This window comes from Oreochromis niloticus, unplaced genomic scaffold, assembly GCF_001858045.2.
Source record: "Oreochromis niloticus isolate F11D_XX unplaced genomic scaffold, O_niloticus_UMD_NMBU tig00001593_pilon, whole genome shotgun sequence".
Lineage (NCBI taxonomy): Eukaryota > Metazoa > Chordata > Actinopteri > Cichliformes > Cichlidae > Oreochromis > Oreochromis niloticus.
The window spans coordinates 187,007-211,619 of record NW_020327419.1 but is presented as its reverse complement, the minus strand read 5'-3'; the positions used below and the strand labels follow the sequence as shown (position 1 = coordinate 211,619).

Genomic DNA, 24,613 nt, shown 5'->3' with positions numbered 1-24,613 from the left:
GTTCAACTTAGAAAAACCATTCAAACACCGTTAGATTCCTCTTCTTTTGGACATGACTGCTTCTATTTTTCTCATTTATAACATTTATATTTTTAATTTTATTCAACTTTTTTCAACAAAAATTTCCCATGTATTTCAATGGAGAGACCCTTCAAATTCTCATTCAACTCACTCCTCTTTAAACTGTATCTACTTCCACATACACTGACGTAGAGCCATCATTCAAACTTTAAAACGAAGACAAGACATTCAACTATTCAACTTGTATTTATCTTTTCAATATCTATTATACTTTTTCTTCAGTTCCAGTTTAAGTTTCATGATGATTTTTCAGCCGTTTCAGAGTTTATAATGGGTGTGTATGGGACGGAATGTTGGGGCTAGAGTGAGACAGCTCAACTGCCAGAGTGAGAGGAGCGGAAAAATTAATCTTAAAATATTTTTTAAAACTGCTGCTGTGTCCGCAGCGTTTGCTCTACAGGTCTGATTTTACCATCAAAACGTAGCCATCGCTGTCCTCTTTCATCCAATGTGTTTACTATTGTACTAGGTGTTATGGTTCTTTCATAAATGTCACCAAAGCACAGCCTCCTCCCTCCAACTCCTCCATAGACTCTAATGTTAAAATGGCTCAGAAGGTTCGTTTGAAAATCAGAAGAGCATGGTGTTTTTACACTGTCACCACGTCCATATAATAAACTCCACAGGCATGAAAAATGAGAATTAGGTAGACTGGACATTGCTGCCGCTCACGGTGAAAGAATTTCGTCAATAGGACCTGTACTTTTCATTTGGGAGCGATTTGTTTCAACCTGACTTTTCTGTTCATTTTAAGCTGCAAAAGTGAGGTGCATGTCTGTGAGCGTGTGTACTGAGCCATTGGGTGCAGTCACTATAGCAACCAGGCTCACACCTGCCTGCCTAACGAGCTCTGTCTCTCACTGTGCCAAGATTCATCTTAAACACTTCTCTTTCAACTGCTGCTGTGTCCACAGTGTTTGCTCTACAGCCATCATTTTACCCTCAAAATGTCGCCATCGTTGTTCTCTTTCCAACACCGTGTCTTTCAAAGCTCAGAGATGTAAACCTTTAAAAGTGTGTGGATCCAAGTGGAGGGATCACACTTTAGTCATTCAGTGATTCAAAGAATATGAACTTTTAATATTCATTCAGATGTTTTCTGACTCTAAATTTTCTGTTCTCATTTCTTAGGTTTTCCAAATTTTAATTTAAAAACTTTTCAGCTATTTTCCAACTTCTTCTGTGTGAACATCAGCTTTCAAAAGTTCTGCACTTTTGTTTTAAGGTTAAAAACTGTATTTTCCGGCTCATTCAACATTTTTATTTTTAACTTAAAATTCAGCAATTAATTCATTTCAGTGTATACATTCAGATTCAAGCATTCGCACTGCAGTTTCTTCAGAAAATGCACTTTCTAGTTACATTTTGTTGTGGTCAGTCTCCTGTTTATCCAACAGTTGCATGTGACTCGAGACGCATGGATTGAATTTGAGTTGATCATAAGCATCACGCAGCTTCACTACATGTTCTGAGTTAAAACGAGTGCTGACAGAACAGTTGAAGCACAGAAGTTTTCATTTTGATGTTCAGGAAAACTAGAAACACATCGACTCAACTTTGTCCTCACACCTGTTTCTACTTTACAGATTGAGGGGATGAGGCTGTAGGAGACAAGGAGGGAGGAGGCAAGGTTGAAGTTAGAGCTGCTGTCTCTGTTTCTGCTGGGCTGCTTATTAGTATTATTATTGTTATAGCTATCGTTGCTTTAATTAACTACAGGAGACACAAGTCATGCTGGATTTGGTCCTCCTGATTTGTGTTAGCTAACCCTGATAGTGAATGCTTTAGCTCTTGTTGTAGGTTCTTCTGTTTATGGCTGTTTTCTGACCCTTCAGCCTCGCTCAGATAAAGCTTAATTTCCTGTTAGCTCGCAGAAAATAACAGTGAAGCTGCAACAAGGGTTGTCATCCACAGTCAGTCGACTGGCTCGTCTCAAGTTTACAGTGTGGCCATAAAGACCTACATCAGAGTGATCTCCTAATCTTTTCTGTCCTCACGTTGCTGCTGAGCATAACTTTTCTCTGAGAGCAGCTGATGAACTCGAAAGCTCAGGAGACAAAACAAAGCAGATGAATGTATATTTATTAAGCACCTTAATTCGTTTTCTTTGTCTTTTGTTCTTTTTGTCTTTGCACTGACTTCAGCCAATAAGCCTGCTCCACTTGACTTAATTTTTTTGTCCTTTAAACAATAACCTTTCATTGTGTTGTTATTTTAACATGAAACATTTTTGTTAGTGCGTCTTGGAGGGTCACAATAAGCTGTCACTACTGCTCATCTACTGTCCTTTTGACTGTGACATGTTTCCGTCATTTCAATAAAATGAAAACAAAACTGGTTTCAGTAGTTTTCTCTTTATTTTGACTGTAAATGCTTTCTAGAAGCTCAGGCTGAGGTACATGTTAACGATTTAGACGAGGCCTGTGACTGGGAAGCTTTGGAGTAGTGGCTTCAGTGAGGAGCACCACTTCAACTTTTTATCACTAACGTTCAGTTGATTTTTTTTCCACTGGTTTCATTTGACATGAGATGAACACAAGGCAAAACTACCAAAGTCTCTAGTGACTCTCCTGAAGTTAAACTTTTTCCACTGTATTTCACTCAAAGTAATCCAGATCATAAATTTGTGGGAAAAACTAATTAATAAAATCTGTGACTAACAGATGAATCTGAATTTAATTTGTGCTCAGAAACCTCACTAAGAGCACCAATGAAACATACTGATGTACAGAGAGATACCAGCATATAAAACAATGTGCTAACATGTTTTATACAGAGACACAGAGTCAGCTCAAACTTTCAAATGATTCTTTGTAAAAAAGTAGAGCTGAAACAGATGAAATACGTGTGTCTGTCTGCAGCATCTCCCTCAGACTCCTCACTACTTACAGGCTATGACTCATCCAGCTAACAATACTGATATAGTTTCTTGCAGATCCTGGTAATTTTCCATTATGTAGTTTTCCAATGTGGGACCTTGACATGGACTCGAGGTGGCAGTTACTGCTGTGTTTCTCTGAGCTCAAACCAACTGGAGCACATTAATGATTAGGCACAGCTCGGGTCTATTGAGTTTTAACTGTTTTCTAAGGCTGTGTAACAAGTTGCAGATTTGCGTACATCAAGCACATAAACACATGACATGGTTTACAGCAAAGATGGTCTAATTCCCTTTAATCAGAAGGATAAAAATTTACTGTAAACAAATGAGCTCAGACTTCTATAACAGTAAAGGAGATACTCATGAAAAAATGAAAATAAGCTCCTTTTAACTGTATGACTAAACTTGCAACATTACAGCAGTTATGTTTGAAATGGCTCAGGGCCTAAACAAAATGGCATGAAGCTGTTCTCACCACATCCTGTCTCAGGACGTCGTCTGCACAGAACCTGTTCCAAAAAGTCTGATTTTGAATCAGACTGACAGAGCTGCAAGAGATCTGTCAACATTTTATTACATGCCTAACACTGTGTCACTGTTTGTTCTTTCCTCTGTCAAAGTCATGCACAATTTCATGTTAATAATAATTAATAATAATACATTATGAGAGCGCCTTTCTAAAACCCAAGGTCACCTTACAGAGAGAAAAAGACATCAATGAAACAGTAGATTAAATAGACTCTAATAAATTAAAATACAGAAACCAGCAAAATACCACCACAGACAATAAAATTAAAAAACAAAACAAAAAAAAAACACAATTTGACAGCAAGTAAAATCTGTATTAAAGCGAGTTTAAACAAGTAGGTTTTGAGTTGTGACTTAAATAAGGGAATCTATATTTCTTAGGACTGAACGAAGTGAGTTTCAGAGCCGAGGAGCAGAGTGACTGAAAGCTCTATAATTATCACTATAGAGCACAATGTATACTTTATTGATCCCTGTGGGGAAATTATTTGTTTTTCTCTGCATTTGACCCACTCACTCAGTGAAGCAGTGGGCAGCCACTAAGCAGGTGCCCGGGGAGCAGTGTGTAGGGACAGTACCTTGCTCAGGGGTACCTCAGGGTAGCCTTTCAGTGGATTCGAACCCCCAACCTTCAGATCATGGGGCGATCATCACTGTCACAGGTGAAGCTTCACTCTTGTTTAATCATTTGTTCAATTTATATATTTACTTGAACAGGTGGGATTCTCTCTCCACAGGTAGACCTACAACCACAATCCTTCCCCCTGCCTCAGCACCACCCCCTGACCCCTCCTCCCTCCACCTTGTGTTCAGACTTGTCTTCCACCTGATGGTGTTCTGTCCATACTTCATCTCCACTCTCCTCATGGTGTCTTTATATAAAAGCAGAGCCAAAGGTAACTTTCTGAAGCTCCTCAGTTATTTATCAATGTGGGTTCTTTTTGAGTCCATTTAAAAACCTCTGATTACCTCATCTGACAGGAAATGACCTCATCGCTGTGACAACAGGACCACCCACCCAGGCTGAGCAGAGACTGGCTGAAGACTGTGATGACATTGTGGCGATAACCTCTGAGCACCATTTCTGAGCTGCACAGCTTCAAAGCTCCTGGTTCAATCAGATGGTGAACTACGTGGGACATCATTATGTCATAAACTTTCTTTCTGTTTACTCATGGAAGCAGCTGATTGTACCATTTTCAGACGTAAGGTTTGAGATCATGGACATCATGGAAAATTGCTTTTATTTAGACTAACAAAGCCCTGTGCTACTCGCATGAGACAGGGTACATCCATGCAAACATGCATACACTACAATTATTATCATTTTATTATAATTTTTGTGGATTCATTATTTACTCTTTTGGATTTCAGATGCGATTTATGTTCAAATTCTATATCTAGTCTTTTAAGCGCTGGTGCCTATCCCAGCTGTCATAGGGCAAAAGGCAGGGTACAGCCTGGACAGGTCGTCAGTCTGTCGCAGGACCAACACACAGGGAAAGACGACCATTTGCATTTGCATTCACTCACAGATTCACACCTATGGGCAATTTAGATTAATCAATTAACCTATCCCCACTAACTGCATGTCTTTGGACTGTGGGAGGAAGCAGGAGTACCCGGGGAGAACCCATGCAAACACAGGGAGAACATACAAACTCCACTTAGTACTTCCAGATTTTGTTTTCCTTCCGCATGGCAACAGTCTTTGCGAGAAGACTCGTCCGAACTCTACAGTTGTTACCAGAGATGTTTGATTTCCACGCTGCTGTGAGCTTTACCCGCAAAATGAAGCCTCTTATTTCTTGTTGTAATTTGGCATTGTATAAATAAATGCAGCAGGAATAAAGAGCAAACAGGACAAATATAAACAATTGATGTTACTGTGCACACGGTCCAGTGTCCCCCCTAGTAGGACACTTAACATGCTGGTGGAATTTGAGGAGTACAGATTTCAAATTTGCCTTATTAACAGCAACAGTATGGACGCCCTCCAGGTGCTCGCTCCTTTTTACTGATATAACTACCTTCCAACAGTAGCTGGTACTTGAATCTAGTACATCTGATGTACGCTTTATGCAGATCGTCTTAACAAACGACAGTAACCGAAGTGGGATGAAAGCTGGAACATTCATGGAGGGGAAGAATGGAGTGGCTGAAGAAACATACAGGAATAACTTAGAACCTGTATTAGAGTAGTTGGTCTTTAAGGCACATTTTTTTTTTGTGTCTTTCTTTCACTCCAGCTTACAGTAATAATGGATTTTAAAACACCTTTAAAAAAAAACTTTCTTCTCCACCCTCTGTTTTAATGCCCGGTGGATTATTTCTTTCTCTCTCTGGAAATAATCCAAATGCTTATTAGTGGTTTTTTCTTCCCCCAAGGTAGGAGAGTGGATGAATTTGTCGTCACATTCAGGGCTTAAACTGCTGTCTCTCATCTGTCCACATGTTCAATGACAACACTTGAACTAAAACTACAAAAGCAGGAAGAGACTCAGTTCAGCTTTTAAGCCATTGAAGACGTCTGAAGCATTTCAACAAGACGGCAGTTAGCAGGTGAGTATGAATCCTGATTCTTTTGTTGTTTATGTTTCCTGTAGATCAAAAAACTAGCAACAGCAACAAGAAGCGCAGCACAAACAGACAGACCAACTTTCAGTCCAACAGATCCATCCTCTGTGTCTCCTCCTGGCTGACCTGCAGGTGAGAAACAGGTGTGAGGTGTCAGCTGTCAGGTAGGTGATGAGTGAAGAACAGAACAGAATCCATTTCCCCTTCAAACTGCTGTCAGACATTATCTACTGCACTCTGATCACATCACTCAGACCAGCTGCTTTCTACAAAGTCTCATCAACAACATCTTTAGAAACAAACATCAACAACCAGGAAGCAGCTTCACCTCTGATCACACACACACTCTACTCACTCACCTGGAGGATCAACAACACTCAGGTAGATGATGCTGATGTGATTGTTGCTACTTATAGTTGCTGCTGACTGGAGGATAAGACACTCGTATGCTCCCAAGTCATCTGTCGTCACATTCCTCAGAATCAAAGATGCAGTTCCATTCTTCATCTCTTTGTCCTGCAGATCCACTCGGTTCTTAAAAATTGGATTCTGCTCTTTAGGATCAAATCGCCCATCTTGATACAAATAGACATTTTCATCTTGTAGGCCAGGTTTGGTCCACCTTACAACTCTGATGGAATCCTTATCATTTGGAGCTTGACATGGTAGAATGACACTCTGTCCATACTGAACTGTGATGTTTTCTTGGTCTGAAAGAGGGAACAACACGGAACAAAGGATCAGACAAGACATCAGAAATACTTTTTTTATTACTGATGTCAGTGTTAGTTAGTTAGCCAGTTGCAACAAAAAAACTCACCTGGAGGATCAACAACTCTCAGGTAGATGATGCTGATGGGCCGAGTCTTCAAAAGGGCTCTCTTCCTGTTTGTTCTTTCCTGGATGACACGACACTCGTATGTTCCAGTGTCATTAATCGTCACATCCTTCAGAATCAAAGAAACGTCTCCATCCTTCATCTGTCTGTCCTGCAGATCCACCCGGTTCTTAAAAGATGGATGCTGGTAATCCAGAACAAAGTAACCATCCCGGTACAACATGACATAATCTGACTCCAGGTCAGCTCTGCTCCACTCTACAACTATATTGTTATTGTTTGAAGCTCGGCATGGCAGAGTGATGTCCTGTCCAGACTCAGCTGTGATGATTTTCTGCTCTGAAAGAGGAAACGATACAGAGCAGAGAGGTTAAAGGTGAAAGTATAACTGTTCACTTCTACAGAAGTCAAGCAGAGTTAAGATCAAAGACCACTGGTTTTTGGTTTATGGTGGTTGAACTTCATCTAAAAACAACTTCCTTAAAGTTTGTAGTAAAACCAAAAATTGATAAAAAACATGTTTAAGGGCTTCGTGCTACCTTAATTTCTCAGTGTCAGAAATCAAACAAAAACAGACAATTAAAAAAGAGAGTGGGAGAGGCAACCATCCATTCTTTGCAAATACACTTTTGAACAGCTGCTTATTGATTGTTTTTTAATTGTTTTTAAAATTCAAATAAACGATCTGTAGAAAGAAAGAACGAAAGAAACAAACATCAAAATGTTTGATGGTTGTTTGATTTTTAGGTAGTTGTGTTATAATTGATGCTGATGAAGATCTTGACTTAGTCCAAATCAGAGCAACATTTTAAAGCTGCTTATCAAAAGTCTGTCTGCATTACAGTTTCACATTGGACCTGAGCTCCGTACAAACAGTGAGTACATAGATCAATGCGACAATGTGAATGCAGGCTTACTGCTACAAAAGTTAATAGGTCTGCAGATGTCAGGCCTCCGAGCGGTTTCTTGGTTCACCTGTCTTGTCCCAACAGTTGCCCTTAATACCTGCTTCTAACCGCGTCCAGCCTGTAACTCGTCAGGTAGTCCGCTCCAGGTTTCACTCCTGACTCACTCGGAATAGTTTCCTCCATCTTAGATTCCGCTGGTCAGCTGCGGTTCCCTCGCTGTTCTGTTCCAGCAACAATCCACCCGGTTCTGCATGTGTCCAGATCCACTCTGTTCCCAGTGACGTCTACACCTCAGAATGTAAGTGAGGACGCGTAGAAAGAAAACCAAGCTTGCCGTAGTTGTTAGGGGCAACTGAAAACCGCTGTGGGGGTTAAAGGCAAAACAAAACAACCACCGCGAAAAAACAAACTGAGTTTTTCTTTTTTTAAATGATCTTATTTCTTTTAATCGTGGGTTATCGGTGTTTAAGGTGACTGATACTTATATATTGCCATTTTTTATTGTTTTGTTTTGTTTTGAATTAACATTAGCGTGCTTGCCTTATTCTGACAAAGCCAAAGACAGCATGCCTCCGGTGTTCCAGATTAACTGGATTTGGTCGAACAGGTGTGTGGCAGACTTGCGTTTCAGGAGCTGCTACCGACAAACCAGCAAAAAAAACCTTGGCCAACGCATTTGGCCAGAGGTGGCGCTGGTTGATTCAAGTCCATGTTAGTGCACGCAAAGTAAACTGCTCGCTTTAGTTGTGAAGCAAAAACGCTGAAATCGGAGTAATAAAACGTAGGAGGGGAACGATAACGACGACAAGGGTCTCCCGATCGTCCTGTCCTGTGAACAACATCGGCGTGGTGTTAATTGTTTGCTGTTTTCGCGATCGCGTCGCGCATGAGAATATCACCAGGTAAACTCACGACATTTTTAAACATTTTGTTGTTCAACAGCATCAAGACTGATGGAGCGTGTTTAAGATAACCTCACAAGTGTCACAGATGACACATTTGGCGTTTTTTTGCTGGTTTGTCGGTAGCAGCTCCTGAAACGCAAGACTGCCACACATCTGTTCGACCAACGTTGGTCGAACAGATGTGTGGCAGTCTTGCGCCAGTTAATCTGGAACACCGGTTCCATGCCCTGGTCCACTCGGAATCAAGACATCAGCCTAACATCGCAAAGCCAAGCGCAGTGTTCCAGCTTTGAATGAATGTGTGATGCAAACTGCAAACTACACCAAGCCCACTTAACCTCATACTTAACCTCAGACTGCCTGCGGATCCGCAGTGTGGGCAACGGGGACGAGAACCTGGAGTTATTAAAGACTGCCGCTTTGACGATTTACCTCTTAGTTTTAACTCTGATATTAAATTGAAATGTAGAAATGCTTTTAAGTGTTGTTTGTTGCTCACTGCAGAGCTGTCACTGATACATCTCTGACAAAGTTTAAAATGCAGGCAACACTTTAAGATCCCCAGATGAATAAAAGTATCGGATAATAAAAAAAGTCATTTTAATCTATGTACAGGCGAAAATGTAGCCTATACTTTAAGAGTCCCTACGACTGAACAAGGAAATTAACCATTATTATGCCACTATGCCAGTTCAAAACATTATGAAAGTTTGTTTGAAAGTGTTGGAGAATTTTCTTCTCGTCATTATATCTTCCCTTCTCTGAATTTGAAGACAGCCCACCCTGCAAGAATAATGTTTGTTATTTAGGCTACAAGAAGCTAACTCCAAATCTTAAGTATAGTACAGAACAGAACCCAAATATTTCAATATTTATTATATTTTTATATTAACCGAAATATATACTTGTAAAATCCGTATCTCCTATATTGTGCAATAAGGGTAAATTATCTGCTAAAATGAGGCCACAAGTAAGTCACCAGTCGTCGGGTTGAAGCCTTTCACAGAAAGCAGTATCACTTCATCTGGTGTAGATAGGAAACTATACGGTGGCCAGTCATTGGATACATCGGCGTAATAACAATATGTGAGAAAACTGTACACAGGCATTAGTGTAGTCACCTATATATCGTCGCTGAAGCAGTGCGCAGTATAATATCGCTAGTGAAACTCCATTTTTTATTGTAACGGTACGATAGCACATTGTTCAGTGTTAACAAAAAGAAAACTGTTTAAAGCCTGAAAATCTCATTTCCTGGTTTAGCGTTACGGGTCCTAAAAAGACACGCCTTACCATACAGCTGTTATGACGTCAGTTCAGGAAGTTAACACCATACCGTATAGAATTGAGATTGAGCAGCACAGAAGATTTAGGTTTATCTTTAAAAACACAATTTTAAAATAAAATTCTATGCTATCAGTACAGGCAGACAAAATAAACTTGTGCTGTATAATGCATTAGGATATTTAGGTGTTGTAAAAATACAATACAGCATTGTTTGCACTGAGCAGGAGATGCTCTGTATCTCATTGTACAACTGTATAGTGACGATAAAGGCATTATATTCTATTCTATTCTACCTGCAGCGGCATGTACAATCATGCCTCGCCGGCAAATAACCTGTGCTCTCCCTGCGTTGTTGTTGTTGTGGAGATGTGTGGCTGGCAGCGGGAGAGCTGCAGCCAACTGGGTGTGTACAGCAACCATGTGTATGAATAAAATATGTTGACAAGCATAAACATGTCACTTGGCCTGCCGTAGTTTATCACAGTGGTGCCGAAACCCAAGAAGGAGGACGCGGCAGACCCAGGACTGGGCCAGCAGAGGGAGGAGCTGGCGCAAATGGTGGCCGAGCAGGCGGCGGTATCGCACCCCCGGCGGGAAGAGCTGCAGGACCAAACTATAGCATAAATGCGTCAACTGCAGAGGATGACGAATCTGGCGGCTCTGATCCGATCCTGGCCGACACTGCCGCCACCCGCATAGGCGTTCCCCTACGGCGCGTGGGTGGAGGAGATCCGGACTGTTCCGACGCCCATGCCGGCCCCCAGGTTGCGACCAGCCAGGATGACAGCTTGTCGCCCATCCCCTACTCCTCGGGTCGGAGCGGCTTGTGCCCGGCAGGGGCCTGGGCCCGCACCTGCTACTCAGAGGAGGGCCGCGGAGCACCTGCTAGGCCCACCACCAGCTCACCCACCTGCTCAGCCCGAGCCAGAGGTCAGCGCGCGGAGAGCGCTGGAGGAACCTGCCACGCCGTCGCTAGAGGAGGTGGTGCGCGAGGGTCCGTGCCTGCCGGTAGAGGAAAAGGAATAGCTACGCGAGGGACTGCTCCGGGAGAAGTAGACGGGCGTCCCTGTTCCAGGGGAGCCTGCTCGACATGTGTCCGAGGTCGAGACGCGCACTGGATACGCTAAGCCTGTGGTAGGCGTGCCAACCAGACGGGCCGCAACTCCACCAGAGGCTGGCGAAACAGTTGATTCTGCGCGTCGCACGTCTGCCCAGCCGCCTGTGAGCTCTCGACTGCGCCTGCCGTGGAGCGTCCGCTTGCCACGCGGCCAGACCACCTTTGCCGCCACCGCTGGACATGCGGGCGGCCACCTGAATGGACATATCCCTGTAGCTGGGCAGGGGCTGGTGGCGTCGACGGTCCAGGCTGATTCCCTCTCCCGCTCGCGGGAGGGGCGTGGGGTACACTAGATGCTGTGCAGGCGAGATGGACTCAAGCCTCGCCGGCTTAAAACCCGCTGCTCTGTTTGTCTTATTGTTGTTGTGGAGATGTAGCCTATGGTTGGCAGCGGGAGAGCTGCCACCAACTGGGTGTGTACAGCAACCGTGTGTATTAATAAAGTATGTTGAAAAGCATAATCATGTCACCGGGTCTGCCGTGGTTTGTCATGACGTTAGGATTCAACTGCTCTGGGTAACTAATTGTTCAGACAAATCCCGTATATTACTGTTAAAATGTGTATGTACTGATATAGGCCTACCCACATATAAATGGTAAATTGCCTGTATTTGTATAGAGCTTTACTTGGTCCCTAAGGACCCCAAAGCGCTTTACACAGTTCAGTTATTCACCCATTCACACACTGATGATGGCAAGCTACATTACATATACAGTTGTATGTGGTATGTTAATATTGTAAATCACTGGATTTATAAATTAATAATTACCAATAACTGACGTTTTGTCTCTTGATTTAAATTTGCCGCTAAGTACTGCCAGAACTATTTCAAGTCTCCATGTATCACACGACAGCCTGAATCCCAACTCTGACATACTCAACAGCTCTAATTTCACCTTACTTGGTCGATCGGGTCCACAAAAGTGATTCCTGATTCAACTAAACAAAGAAGGACCACGGTCAGTCTGTGATTTCTGCTCCTGGAATAAACAAACATTTAGCTCTTAGTGTACACTAGCCGACATCACCAGGAACATTAGAATAAGTGGACAGGGAACAGCGTTTACTCACTTAGTTGAGTCTTTCTAAACCTTCAGCTTCTCTCTGCTGGCTCCACATTACTGCACCTCAGGTCAGGAAATCTTCAATCCGTCCTTCACAGCTGACTGCCTCGGTTTAGTGTCCCCCATTCAGACTCTCTGCTCCTCAGTCTTCTTCAGGCTGTAATGCCCCCCCCCCCTTGCACATCAAGTGCTGTGCTGACCAAATGTTTCATTACAACAAAACATAACTACTACTACTACTATTACCAATATTAATAAACACAACAGTAAACCCACTGTCATCAATCTTTATTCATTGAGATGACATTGGGGATTCTTAAGATTTCAAAAGAATCCCCTTCAGAAATCTGACTCCACCCTAGGACACTTTGTAGGCTCATCCTGCCTGTACCGGAGGGACGCAATTATACTTGATTTTCACCCCATTATTATTATGGAAAAATAATTCACTTCTATCATATTGGATGGCTTTATTTGTTTTTTTGTTCTTGGAAAGGGGGCACAGAAAACAGAGCACTGTCATCCAGCGCCGTTGATCACTTCCTGGTGGGTCTCTTGCCGAGAAATACTTGATCGTCAAACTCAAGCTAGCAAAAGCAATGGCACAACCAAACCATTCACACGTTTTACATATCAGAAATATAAATACCAGAAATAAATACAGTGCTTATTTTAGAAAACAATTTCAAATTAACGTTTTTTGCATTCACAAGACAATAATGACATTTTTTTAAATAATGAAACATGTCAGGTATTACATATTTATTTCCTATTTATTTAGTTAACAGTACAAACAGCAGTGTGTCCTTCTCTTCAAAATCTACACGTCCAAAAACTGCAGTTATTACAATGGCATTGCTTTGAACTAACACATTTCAAGCTTTATATAAAAATAAAAATAAACACAATCAACCTCTTTACAGTTACGCAGCTGTAAATGATATATGAAGACATTATCGTTGTGTTCTACTCTACAAATAGCTCCACATCTCTGAATATGGATATGTACTGAAGAGGATCAGGGCCAGTGGAAAAAAAGAAAAAAGCGGGAACATCCTTTTTTTCAGAATTTTTACTTTTTTTCTCCTAACTTTGGGGGAAAACATGCAAAACTATTTCACAAATGAATACATCCTAACCCGAATAAATAGTGATCATTTACGCACAGTTTATAAACTTCAGCTTATCGAGCTGTTTATTTTACCTTTCGAGAACCTTTTTGTGCTCACAATTGAAACTACACATAACCTCTCTCTCGCTCACTCACGAAACTGCCTGACACGCACAGATCACGTTGCATGCGCATGTGAGGGTTTGAAGCAAAATTAACGCTACCAACCTCACACGAATCCACAAATGTAAGTTGCTTTTAAGTCCCACTGTAAATAAGAAAAGGGAAAAAAAGAAAAAAGGGACATCTCGGAAGTGTTATTTCACGTTACCGTGATTATACCTATATGCAAAATATACAGAGGTTACTTCGCACATACACACAACCACAGTCAGTGCTCACCTGCTTAAACCCCCCCAGCAGATTATTTAAACCATATATAAACCTTTATGGGCTTCTGTGTAGTGTCTGTGATTGGTAAATCTGTGTTTTCTAGTAACAAACTCGGTTTCGAGCAGTTCCGTATATTTGGAACCCCACCAGGAAAAAAAAAGAAAGGAAAAAAAAAAAAGCATTAAGGTTTTGTAAAATACATGTTACCTTTAGACACTTGCACGCCGGTACCGAATACACAGCGACATTAAAATAGTAAGCCTAAATAATATTATTTTACAGAAAGAACTAGAAGCTGCACAGCGACGGCCTAACTTTCATTCGTATGTTTTTATTTATTTTTTTTACCTTGTAAGTGTGTGCGTGGTTGGATACAATAAGTCGAAGAAATAGTGTGTCTGCTATAACGGCGTAAGTAAACCACAGGAGTAATAAAAGCTTGTGTTTTGACCATGGTTCTGAAGTCAAGAACACGGTGACAACCACCGATGACTTATTTGCATAAGACGATCACATCAACGCATTCGCTGCTTTAAAGAAGGCCTGGCAGTTTTGTAAACGAGACTAATATTTGTTCAAATCCAAGGATTAAAGCTCACCTGTAGTCACAAATTGGAGGAGCAGTAGGATCCAGACCTGTGACGCAGTTCTTAAAATCATTTCCGCATTGACGATGACGAATCCCTTAATCTAGAAGCTAAAATAGCCTATTTTCTACAATGGGACAATCTGATCCGGTTTCCGTGTTTTTTCCCTTATGAATCAGAAAGCCACTGACACAAGACGTCCGTTTCTTTGAAGTCAGACCTAGCTTATCTGAAGTTTGAGTTCGTCCACGGGACAACGCCCAAGGTATGGGAAACTGTGTGGAGTAGCGGAAGAGCCATGCGTATCAAACAGTTCCTTTTCCTGTGAGCTCACGGTTAGTACGGAAGAGGATTAGGGCCACTGGAAAAAAAAGAAAAAAGAAAAAAAAAAAAGAATTCTGAGATCTGACTTTAATCTTGCCCGGTCGCATACCGGGCAATAACTCGTACTGTGTATTAGCTAGCATGAGGAGTTTCTATACAGCTGGGTGGGTGCTATGATGTTACTGATAGTGAACTTTATTTTATTCATAAGGTTAGTTAGTAGAGTTGGTTTACCTTTTAGGTGACATGGATGAGTTGAAGTTATGAACTGTTTCTGAGAGACAAATAACACCAGGATCCTTTTCTAAGTAGCTGACAGCTGGTAACTGTGCAGGGGCGGGTCTAGCTAAGTGTTGCCAGGGGGCCAGGTAGGGCATTAACAGAGAAAGGGGGGGCTCAAAGAAATACTTTTCTTACTTATTCTCATTTAAAATGTCTCGCTTTTATTAAATAATTATCTGAAGCTTACAACCAAAGTTTTTATCTGACGTAAAATTTATAGAAATCATACATATACCAACAAGACAGCGTACATCACTGTCACAACAGCGTTTGTTTTCATTCAAAGGCTTTATGGCTTTTCCTAAAATCTCTGGTGGGTCAGTCTCTAGTCAAAATGCCCGGGCCAGTTTTTTGTCGCAGTTCGGCCCTGGCCACCGCTGTGTTGCTTTGAACGTGTATTTTCTGGGTTTTTTTTTTGGGGGGGGGTGGAAAAATTGTTGTTTGTTTATTTAATACATAATTTTCATCAATAAACTTTCCTTGTCTAAACATGCGCCACGATGTGGTCTCTCTTTGTTTGTGACTTCTTGATGTTGGTAAATAGTAATAATTGAAAAATCCATATAATATACATATAATAATGTACAACCCATTATGGAGTATTCTTCTGCTGTGAGGTCCTGCCTGCATGTACTTATGCAATTAATCACTGGACAGCTGAACAGGTATGTTTATTAATATTATATAGGCCAGTTTTATTATACATATTTTGACCTGGGGTGTAGAACTGATTGTGAACTGAAAGGGAAAATGCTTATGAACTTGCAAAGTAAAAACACGATGCATTTAAGGTAACACTTTTTCATATTTATTCAAGAAGAGAATTTGTTCCTCTGTGCAATGGTCGAGTCTGTTTCTTTTCTTGGAGATAATTTCTCCTGCCTCAGAGAAAATCCTCCTCATATGGAACAGAAGAGGCTGGAGTGCAGAGAAACTGTAGAGATACAGGTGTACGGTTTCCTAGGTCCCACAGACTATCAGCTAAAAAAAAAAAATAAACCCATTAAATTGCTGCACATTTTGTAGAATAAAATTTTAAGATTATTTTAAAAATACATATTTTTTATTATATTAAATTTAAGTCAAATCAAAGTGTTTCTAACGTGAAAAGCAGATTTTTAACAGTTTTTCACGTTTTAAGATAAAATAAACACACAAAACAAAAGCAAACAACAAGAACAGAAAGCTGGCAAACCCATCCGATTGACCAAAATCAACTCAAAATGCTCCCACACACGACAGAACCTCCTCTCCTACTCGCTGGCTCCATATCTCTCATTAGAATGATCAGTGGTTGTTGATTGATTACTGGAGTGCAAACTTATGATTTTGTAATCTTTTACAACCTTATTAAGCATAAGGAACTATTTTTTCTGATGTCCTCCCATCTTCACCTTGTGGCATGATTTACTTTTTCACATGTTTAGGTGATCCATCTTTCATAATCCCCGTTCTTTTCTTTAGACTGGCTGCCCACCTGATTGTCATCCCATCAATAGATAACATCTAAGGTTCAAAGTTCATGCTTTTCTCCACACGTGTTTTATTAAATAAAAGTATATTTTTGTCTGACTTTTGTAACTGGGCTAGTTTGAAACTTGGCGTAATGAGTAGAAAATGATAGGCTTGTTGTGTGTTAGCACTCAGATTCAAGCTAAAGGGCTACAGAGGACAGGCCTTAATGGTAAAACCACCGGGCTACTCTCAGAAGTGCATCTGGTGTGATGGATGAGGTTGTCCATACTAAAATTAATGGCTGGAAATTTAAGTGCAGGGGAAAGCTATCTGTCACCATTGAAACACTCAAACCCCCCCGCAATTGATTCACTTCCCTATGAACCACTAAATCAGTTACGTTCTACATCAGGGGTCTCAAACTCAAAGGAGCCACAGGCCACTTTCCATCTCATTGGAGGGCCATTAGTGTTCAAGTAGTACTAAAAACAGACAAAAAAGAAAACACTCACTAATATTTCCTAAATTGCAGTGTTTTGTTTGTTTTATTTAATTTCAAATATTGTATGACAAGAGTAAACTGCAAACATGAACACATTTTCTTTCTCACTCTTAACTATCTGAATGAGAAGAGGTGACCCAAATGCTGGACTTGTGGTGAGCATTAAGGGTGTTTATTGCGATGGACGAATGAAGAGAACAGGAAATGGCTGACTGACTGAAACAGCTGGTAGGCTGACTGAACTGATCACACGGCAAAGACAACATGAATGACACGACAAAGGACCGGGAAGAAACTGAGGGCTTAAATACACCGGCTGAATAATGACTGATGGGAGTGAACAGCTGAACATAATTGAACTAATGATACATGGTATGAACTGGAACACAATACACTGGTAGACAGGCTGGCACAGAAAACAGGGAGTGAAAAACATGGATGTGGAAAATAAACTGAACATGACAAAACTAAAAACACTGGGTCAACGACCCAGGAACCCTGACATTGTCCTTTAGACCTTTGTCCTTTAGAGGCAGATGGACTGCTGTCCATCTGCCTCTAAAGGTCAAAGGTCACTCTTTCGAGGATGCCAATGTACATATGTTGGACAGAGAGGACAGATGGTTTGAAAGGAGTAAAAGAAGCCGGTTTATGCCCGACAATATTTTCATGGACCGGCCTTTAAGGTGTCGCGGATAAATACAACAAAAAACAACTACATGCACTAAATACAACTAGTATCGGTACCGAAAAAAAGAAGATTTATTCATAACACACGTGAAAAGACCCAGGAAAACCGAGTTAATGATAAAAACGATAACAAAATAATGCTAAAAAACGAAAAAAATCCTGAAAACCATACATTTCACACCCGAGCCTCAACTCTCGCGGCCCGGTACGAAACGACTCACGGACCGGGGGTTGGGGACCACTGGCTTATGGCACCAACTGTCTGCCATCTATAATCCACTTTTGAGATCCCTTCCCAGACCCCTTAAGATTTCTTGGAGACATCAACATGTTGGCTTTGTACAAATATCACTTCTCTGTTCCTGACATCAGCATTATAAATCCAGGGATGGAACTTTTTTCACTAGTAGGAAAAGAAATTGTTGGAGGACTGCTGCATTTTCTTCTTTTTTCTCCTTTTTCTCCAACTCTTAATATTTAAAACGATTCATAAACACAAAGTTTTTCTTGTTAGAAAGTTTAACAGGGGTACGCAGGTGATGCTGAAGAGGTTCATCGAATGGACACTGGAGTAACATTCATGATGTCGATCAGACGTCCATCTTTGAAATATTCTTTAAAAAACTATCTGTGTGTTTTTGTAGCAACTTTAAGTAACAGGGCGTTCATACCACATGTTATAAGAAAATAACCATTACAGTGTGTTAATAGTTGTATATATTTTTAATATATCTTATAACGACTCTCTTTGTACCAACAGGAAGGAGGAAGAGGGCGACTTTACTTGGTGTCAGTGACAGAAATGAGAAAAAGCTGAAATGAGTGAGAAGGACGATGAAGGAAACATCTGTGCTGTGTCTGCTCTGTAAGTAGAATCTGATCTCCTGGGTCCTGCACTACAGAGCAGGTTTATTATAGCCAGGGTATGTTTCTGTTATTCAGATTAGTTTACACTAACATTGGTAATCAGGATATTCTGTCATATGAAGCTCGTTATCAACTCACTCAGTTAACCCGGGTTTCCCTCCCTGCACCTCAACATGTGCTGTTTTCACACAGTTATGGATAAATGTATCAACAGTAAAGAGACTGGCTGCTGCTGATGAAGAGTGTGTGTGTGTGTGTGTGTGTGTGTGTGTGTGTGTGTGTGAGCAATATACAGTAATGTAGAACTAGAAAACCTAGTACTATACTTGTACCCTGTTGCTTTAGTCAAGTTTTATTGTCAACCAAAGAGTAAGGATTAGGGCTGTTCGATATAACGATATATATCGGATGACGATATAAAAACGTCTATCGTTTGATTTTACGCTATTGTTTGTTTCGTGGTGTCGCAAAATAAACTGTTTACGTCAATATTTTTTCATGGTTTTGATGGTCACTGTAGTGGATATATTAATTTTTTAAAGTTCTTTCTTTCTCTTATATTTAATATAACCACACTACAGATGGACAAGCGCCTGTTTTAATGCGTTGTCGTTAGCAACAACGACGGTAAAACCATCGCGTGTCCGCTTGTTTATTTTCCACATAAACCTTTCACAATAAAGCTCAATATCCTGTTGAGACTTTTCAAAAATAAACTGAATCACGTGAAAGATGCAGAGTATTTACGGATGAGAAGCAAAAAAGCTACAACTTATGTCTAAAAATGTATCGTTTCATTGGTTAAAACACTCGACTCCAGGTACACGACGCCCAGCTGGAAACACTTCACGCAAGTCGAGCTGCCCGAGATTCACAGAATTTACAGATAATGTTACATTTTTGTGATTTATATCGTTATCGGGACGATAGATGTTTTATATCGGGATATGAGAGTTTGGTCATATCGCACAGCCTTAGTAAGGATGGAAAAGAATGATAATACATAAATACAATAGTACACAGAATAAATACACTACTCAAAAAACAAAGGGAAACTTAAACAACATAATGTAACTCCAAGTCAATCACACTTCTGTGAAATCAAACTGTCCACTTAGGAAGCAACACTGATTGACAATCAATGCCACACACTGTTGTGCACATGGATTAGACAACAGGTGGAAATTATTAGCAAGACATCCCAATAAAGAAGTCTTTCTGCAGGTGGTGACCACAGACCTTCTGTGTGCTGATGCTTTCTGGCTCATGTTTTGGTCACTTTTCAATGCTGGCAGTGATTTCACTCTAGTGATAGATTGAGACGAAGTCTACAATCCACACAAGTGGCTCAGGTAGTGCAGCTCATCCAGGATCACATCAGTGTGAGCTGTGGCAGGAAGATTTGCTGTGTATTGTCAGTGTAGTGTCCAGAGCATGGAGGCGCTACCAGGAGACAGGCTGGTACATCAGAAGGTTGGAGGAGGGCAACAACCCAGCAGCAGGACCGCTACCTCCACCTCCACAATAAAAAAACTTGCCTTTGTGGAAGGAGGATCAGGAGTAGCACTGCCAGAGCCTGCAAAATGACCTCCAGCAGGCCACAAATGTACACGTGTCTGCTCAAATGGTTACAAACAGACTCCATGAGGGTGGCATGAGGGCCCGATGTCCACAGGTGGAGGTTGTGTTTACAGCCCAGCACCGTGCAGGACGTTTGGCATTTGCCAGAGAACACCAAGATGGCAACTTTGCCACTGGCAAAGAAAGCAGAATCACAATGAGCACATGTGACAGACGTGACAGAGTTTGGACACAGCGTGGAGAACCTTCTGCTGCCTCCAACACCCTCCAGCATGATGGTTTGACAGTGGGTCAGTAATGGTGTGGGGTGGCATTTCTTTGGGGGGCTGCACAGCCCTCCATGTGTTCATCAGAGGTAGCCTGACTGCCATTAGGTACTGAGATGAAATTCTTAGACCCCTTTGTGAGACCATATGTTGGTGCAGGTAGCCCTGGGTTCCTCCTAATGCAAGACAATGCTGAACCTCATGTGGCTGCAGTGTGTCAGCATTTCCTGCAGGACGAAGGCATTGATGCTGTGGACTGGTCCAGCTGTTCCCCAGACCTGAATCAACCCAGCACATCTGGAACATCATGTTTCGCTCCATCCACCAACTGCACCACAGACTGTCCAGGAGTTGGCAGATGCTTCAGTGCAGGTCTGAGAGGAGATCCCTCAGGAGACCATCCACCACCTCATCAGGAGCATGTCCAGGTGTTGTAGGTCATACAGACACGTGGAGGCCACACACACTGCCGAGCTTCACTTTGACTTGTTGTAAGGACATTACTGTAGTGTGTTTTTCCTCTTTGAGTGTGACGCCAAATCCAGACCTCCATGGGTTGCTACATTTGATTTCCACTCATCATTTTTGTGTGATTTTGTTGTCAGCACATTCAACTATGTAAAGTATTTAATAAGAATATTTCATTCATTCAGATCTGGGATTCTTATTTTTGAGCAGTGTGCAACACAGACAGAGTCAACAGTGCAAGTGTTGGAAATGAGAGGAGAGTGTTATGTAGTCCAAGAAGTGTGTGGAGAGAGTCCAGTGTGGAGGAGGGCAGCAGGTGTTGCTCCTGTTGCTGCAGAGTCGTCTTCTGGATGGAAGGAGGAGTAAACAGTCTGTGGGAGGGTGATGTGGGTCAGCCATGATGTTAGTGGCTTTCTGAATGCAGGGTGAGGTGTAAATATCCTGCAGACGGGGCAGAGAGCTGCCAACAATGCGCTCAGCGGTTCCCACAATCCTCTGCAGGGCTCTGTGGTCGGACGTGTGACAGTTTCCATACAGACTGTGATGCAGCTGGTTAGGATGCTCTCTATGGAGCCTCTGTAGAAGGTGTTAAGGACGAGTTTGTGGAGGCGCACCTCCTTCAGTCGTCTCAGGAAGGAGTGTGTACTATATTACTCTTTAGGACATCAGTCCTTAGCTGCACCAACGAGTCCTCAGCAGCTGTTTATTTATTAATGTCACAACTTATTTTATTACAACACTGGTAGAATTAACAGTTTTTACTGAATAAAGTTACACGTTTAAGAGTCAGTAACTCACTTTAAATACTGTTTGTATTTGATATTGATTGAGCCTCGTCTTCATCTTTGCTGCGGCCATGATTGTGACCCTTCTGTTATAATGTCAGCACAGCATTCTTCCCTGAACTGTCCTCACCTAATCCTGTTGGACATGGCAAATAGATTCATGTAACTTACACTGCATACATATTAAAATGGTGTAAATACATGGTACCAAATATATTAATAGGATAGTATATTAAGAACACGGATTAATACTTTTATGTAGATTTTCCTATATTAAGGTAAATTTACCAGAACAATCCTGATTTTAATAATATGAAAATTATTTAAACATTATATTTAGAACAATGTAAATGTGTGAAATGAAGAATACATTGAAATGATATAAATAATGTAACGTCAAAGATGAATTATTCATATAGAAGATTTAATACTTCACTGGTTGCTGCATGAAGGCTGAATAAGAAATATTTGCTCTGTAGGACATAACATAGCATCTATAACACATTCTAACAAACAAACATATTCTAATATTAAACTAAACAAAGGAATTCACTTTCACTCGTTCATCAGTAAAGTCAGAGGCTGAGCTGGAGCTCGTGTCCCGTCACAGCCGTCACTCACACCAGATGTGAGAGTAGTGCGTTTGTTCTGTGCAGCGTAACAAACTGGCTGATTAAAGTCTATATTTACACTTTTTATTTGAATATTTTGAGTCATTTTATCTGAGTAACAATAACAAAGTGAGCTGCACTGAAAACAGGTGAGCGTGTCAGTGTTCACAGTAATATTCACAGGAAATCTTAATACTTGTTGTACTTTTTAAGCCATGAGGAGGTTTTTTAAACTCAGAATCTCCTCTAAGCTGCACTCTGACAACAGTCCAGCTCCATCAATGATCCCATTGTAGTTCTTATTTGTTACATGATGTTTATAGTGAGTGGACTTCTTTGCATGCTGCTCAGTGTCTTTGTCCCTGTGATGGGGTGTTGTTGTCACCCTGCTGGGTCCATAGGAGCCTCTACCAGGAGGCTGAGGGGCAGCGTTGGAGGTCATCAGTGTTTTTATCCTGAAGTTACCAGAAAGGCTAAACTTGACTCTTTGTTGCATTATAGAGACAGAAGTTTAAATAGTGTTTAACAGGACAATCAAAGCTAAAATGGTTTAAAAGATGAACTCATTAAAAAACACTAACAAATCTTCATGATTCAAATACTGAGAAGCTTCAACAACAAATATGTGTTCAAGCCAACATGATGTTTGCTCCTGTAACTGATTGTTTTTCCATCTTGTTCTCTGAATATGTTACCAAAGGGCTCCATAACTAATGTCATTCATTTTGTTTCTTATCATTGAAACTGTTGTAAAAAATCCACTTTGTTAAGAAAACAGAGAAACGACCGTCTTTATATGAGACTTCAGAAAAATGTTGTACAAGACAAACTGAACAACATCAGAGCGACATCATGACTTCCTGTAACTTTTCTCTATCCAGCTAAACATGAGTACCTTCCATTTTCTCCTGCAGAGGATTCTGGGAAAAGTCCATCGTGCACTGACGTCCTCTGTGTGTGTTTTATTGTGCAGCTGCAGCTGCAGTCTGCTCAGCAGTGAGAACTGAAGACGTCAGTCAAAGAGAAGAAAAACAGTCAGAGCTGAGAGGTACAGCTGCTCTTCTTTCAGTACAAACACCATAAATCTGTTGCTCACAATCAAACTTTAATTTATTTTTAAGTTTGTGTCACTTTTCAAACCATGGTTACGAGTGCTTCCCAGAGACGATGAGTGAAAGAGCAAAGAGTAAATTATGAATCAAACTACGGCCACACAGACTCAAGTGTCATGTAGTGAATAACTTCCAACAGCTGGATGAATAAGATGAGTTAAAGTTTATATATTAGTCTTTAACAATGATTTAAAAGAAGACACTGATGAGGCGAGCCAGATTTCTTCAGGCAGGTCATCCCAGGATGGAGGAGTCCTCACAGCAAACATTCAGTCGTCTTTAAGTGTGAGCTGGGAACAGTGAACAGGTTTGTGCCTGCAGCATCTCAGGATGTACACACTGACTGGGACACAAGCACCAGTTCCAGTAAATATTCTGGTGCCAGTAAACTGTTAAGATGGAGCAATTTAATCTTATTTAATCAGTTTATTTTTCATCCTGCAGTTAAAATGTGTCTAAACAAGATTGTGTGTCTCTGCAGATGCTGTGTGATCTGACACACCAGCACAAAATGTGTCAAAGTTCAATAAGTTACATTATTGTAACTGTGATGCGTTCACTGTCATGTCCTCATGCTTTGCTGTATATAAAGAGAACAGAGAGGCTCTGCTTTGTGCTGATATTCTCCTCCTGTGTGTTTGTGTGTGCAGAGTTTCTACCAGAGCCAAATGTCATCGACTCCTCACTGAAGTCGTCCACCAGTCCAACCACTGGAATCCAGCTGCTGCTCTCTAACTGGTCCACACAGCAGCTCAGACCTGACACATTCACTGTAAACACACTGGTTTATATTCTGTTTGTTCTCCTCATGAAGGAAACCTCACACAACCACTGAGGGCAGAAAGTTCAAACAGGACAGTTATTATTCCTTTCTTTTATAAAGAAGCTGGAAAACTGACTTTCCCAAACTTTTTATATTAAAAAGATAACATTTTCTTTACCAAACCTTTCAGAATAAAAGCATGACCAAGACATCATTTATACATAAACAGTAATAAATCTTATGTGACTACAATGTAGATGTAATCCATGTTTTCATGTCTTCAGTAACTTTGCTGTTATTTATGTTATTTCTAAGTGTGCTGTCGTCTCCACAGCAGTGATCTGGTTTCTCTGCAGGTTCAATAAACTTTGGTCTCACTTGATCTTCTCGTGTGCTTCTGTGGGTTTCACAAAGACGTCTGATGGGAAACGTGAGTTGTTGTGGTGAACACAAACACACTTCAGTCCTCTTCAGAGCAGATAACAAAGTTCATGTGAGCCACAGACTTAAAGCAGCAGGAACACTTTCACTCATGAGTCTCAGTTACTGTGAAGTTTCATGTCTGTTGACAGCAGAGCTGAGAGTTGTCTGCTTATCAGGCATTACAGATTTGATTGTAACTCATTTAA

General features: G+C 41.1%; 1 protein-coding gene and 1 long non-coding RNA gene across 3 annotated transcripts; one reads left to right on the top strand and one right to left on the bottom strand.

The window, feature by feature from the left end:
- Positions 1 to 4,839: 4,839 nt before the first annotated feature.
- On the bottom strand, positions 4,840 to 14,548 carry LOC109199695 (contactin-4-like). Of its 2 annotated transcripts, XM_019355002.2 has the most exons (5): positions 12,195 to 12,297; positions 12,025 to 12,103; positions 6,888 to 7,244; positions 6,427 to 6,777; positions 4,840 to 6,193 (listed from the first exon to the last, which is right to left on the bottom strand). In XM_019355002.2, the coding sequence occupies exons 3-5, from the start codon at positions 7,126 to 7,128 to the stop codon at positions 6,003 to 6,005; spliced, it is 783 nt and encodes a 260-aa protein (XP_019210547.1). In that variant the 5' UTR covers positions 7,129 to 7,244; positions 12,025 to 12,103; positions 12,195 to 12,297; the 3' UTR covers positions 4,840 to 6,002. The 2 variants fall into 2 exon arrangements, with proteins under 2 accessions (XP_019210547.1, XP_025760212.1); XM_025904427.1 differs by lacking the exons at positions 12,025 to 12,103; positions 12,195 to 12,297 and adding an exon at positions 14,291 to 14,548.
- Positions 14,549 to 18,028: 3,480 nt separating this feature from the next.
- LOC102082584 (uncharacterized) lies at positions 18,029 to 24,366 on the top strand. Its single transcript, XR_002060008.2, has 3 exons — positions 18,029 to 18,396; positions 23,083 to 23,157; positions 23,872 to 24,366. It is a non-coding gene; the product is annotated as an uncharacterized LOC102082584 (long non-coding RNA).
- Positions 24,367 to 24,613: the final 247 nt, after the last annotated feature.